At 28.1% G+C, this 2,688-nt stretch overlaps 1 protein-coding gene across 1 annotated transcript in view; it reads right to left on the bottom strand.

Moving 5' to 3' along the window:
• Positions 1-2,339, bottom strand: part of LOC115243979 (phosphoserine phosphatase) — an 11,701-nt gene extending 9,362 nt beyond the window's left edge. The window contains exon 1 of the mRNA XM_029821313.1: positions 2,181-2,339. Coding sequence (XP_029677173.1) covers positions 2,181-2,258 — 78 coding nt within the window. The 5' untranslated portion in view covers positions 2,259-2,339. The remainder of the gene's footprint in view (positions 1-2,180) is intronic.
• Between the last annotated feature and the right edge of the window lie 349 nt (positions 2,340-2,688).

Below are 2,688 nucleotides of genomic sequence, written 5' to 3'. Positions count from 1 at the left end.
CCCCCCGTAGAACTAAAATTTTTATTTTTATGAATTTTTATGTTGTACTGTTAAAATTGTGATACAGTCACTATAAAAAAGTTAGTTCGATATAAGATAATATTTACGATTTTGAGATTAGATTATATTCTACATGGCAAATTTTTACTTTAATTTACTTAAATTAATTATTAATTTTCTATTTTAAAAGGCTAAAAGTGCTTTGTGCGCCATATCAAATTCATAAATCTAGAAATGTATTTCTAGATTTATTAAAACTTTTGACATAGCTGATCCGTTCTAGTTCCTCCTTAACGGACTGTCTTTCTCTTTTTATCAGAAATAAAGGAAGGCAAACGTTCCTGTATAAAATTTATGCTTATTAAAAAAGTATAGCGAGCTCCATTAAGTAACTCATCTATACTTTTACTCGAATATTGTCTGCTCTTTTTATATATACAGGATAGGTCTAATAAAAAGTACACCACATTTATCTCGAAAATGATTAGAGAGATAGGGGAAAACACCCATTATTAAAATTGTAGGACAAGTAAAGGGATATATGATGACCTTGAGTAACTTTGAATATTCTTGGTTTTTATATTACAAATTAATTTTTTTTTAAATAGGGAGTGGTACTTTTGAGTCACTCCATCGATAGTATACTCAATGGACTTAATAACTTTAATTTGAGCATCTTTTCGGAAAGTCAATCGTTGTCGGGATATTTACAAAATTAGAAATCAGAATATATATACACAGTGGAAATTGGATAGAAGCAGTTTATGCAGCTTCTGACAACTACGTACAAAAAACATATATGAATGCTATCTGAATTCTCATTCGCGCCATATGTGTACATAAAATAAAATAAAATACAATAATATATATCCAAGTGAAATAATATAATAAATGTATAAAAATAAAAACTCATTCAAATTTTGCACATAAAAGTATATAACTATATCGTTAATAAACAGAAATATATTTATTTATTTTTGAATTCGAATACTCTGTTAAAATTAATAAAAGATAGAAAGATGTATCTACGCTTGTGAGATCGTTTAGAATAGAAACTGTGCTCTTAACTTATGTATTGCTGAAGCAAGTTATATAGACTACGCTTTTGATTACACGCGCGCGCGCCCACACACACACACACATTATCTTTTTTCCCATTATTCCTATTATCTTTTTCAAACTACTCTACTAAATTTATTCAAGATATGGCGCACGTGCACAACAAAAAGTTATTTAAGTTATCATTATTCATCAAGAAAAAAGCATACTCTTATCCAATCATAAAACAAAAAAATAATTGCATACACATTTGTTAACTATAAAAAGATCTTAACGTAAAACTAAAAAAATTTTTAACAGAAATATGTTTATTATTTATTTTACTTTGAAAAATCACAATTAACTTTAAAAAGAAATTATGATTTGATTAATAATATATAGAATAAAGTAGAAGGCAAAAAGTGCGAAAGGACATTTCGACTAAATTCCGATTATCAATGATTAATATTTATCAATAATATTGCAGTATTTGTTAATATATGAATAAAATTATTAGTATTTTATTATTTGATACCCCTGGGAAAAAAGACTAGAAAGAACAAATAAACGATTAACGAAAAGATTATAAACAATAAATTATGTATATTTAAAAAAATTTGTAAACAATTGTACTGTTTGAATTATATAATTGAAATTTAATTGACCTAGTTTTAAAGATGAGCTGTTGTAATATTTGGAAATACATTTGTAAAAATTATAATAATATACTATATATATATATGTATTTATTTATTTTATAGTACGCAACTAAAAGCGTTAATAATAAATGCAAAATTTTTGCTTTTTTACGACACTTCTTCATTTATTTAATGAAAGAGAAACCGATGATTCTATAGTAATTTAAAGATAAATTTTTTTCCGGATATTTCTGCGACGCAATCTTCCTGAATCCTATCAATCACGTCATTATCACAGGTGTGGTCAAGTCGAACATAGCCAAATGAAATATATATATATATATATATATATATATATATATATAAATTAGTTTTGCAATATTCGCGGTTTAATACGGAAAAATCAATTGTGATAAAAGAAGTGACAGGCCCAGACTTTTGTTTGAGATTCTTTAATTGCAAACTGCAAGATACAAAGATGAGATCGCGAAGAATGACATTTACCTTCTCGACACTGTAAAATCGGTAGACACGACGGATGACAACGGCGAACCAACTAGAACTAACTGCATGTAGCATCATGCGAAACTAGAATTTATGGTCATGCAGAAGATGGCGGTGGAAATCTCGTGACGGTTTATTACTCGGTCGACCGTAATTTCAAAAGTCGTCGCGTAATCGCGCGTTACTACCGGCAGCGACCGAGTACGAGTTTGAACTCATTAAAACTTGTTTTTCGATATACATCTGATGGATTCTCATCAATACGGCAGATTTATTTTTTACCGATAAAATCACATAGCGATGACTTGGATATTTGTTGTTTGACTCATTTAATAATGTCGTCCAATTTAATCTTGTGCTTATTAGGAGATTTGGATTTAAATATAAATAGTGTCCGACCGAAATCACTTTTTTTGGTTTCGGTCGAAACCGAAAACGAAACTTTTGGAAGAGTCTTACAAAAGCTATTATAATTTATAAAATATCGTTAGAAAGTGAAATTCATGTA

This window comes from Formica exsecta, unplaced genomic scaffold (assembly GCF_003651465.1).
Source record: "Formica exsecta isolate Colony F162 unplaced genomic scaffold, ASM365146v1 scaffold775, whole genome shotgun sequence".
NCBI lineage: Eukaryota > Metazoa > Arthropoda > Insecta > Hymenoptera > Formicidae > Formica > Formica exsecta.
This window is presented reverse-complemented; position numbering and strand designations above follow the sequence as displayed.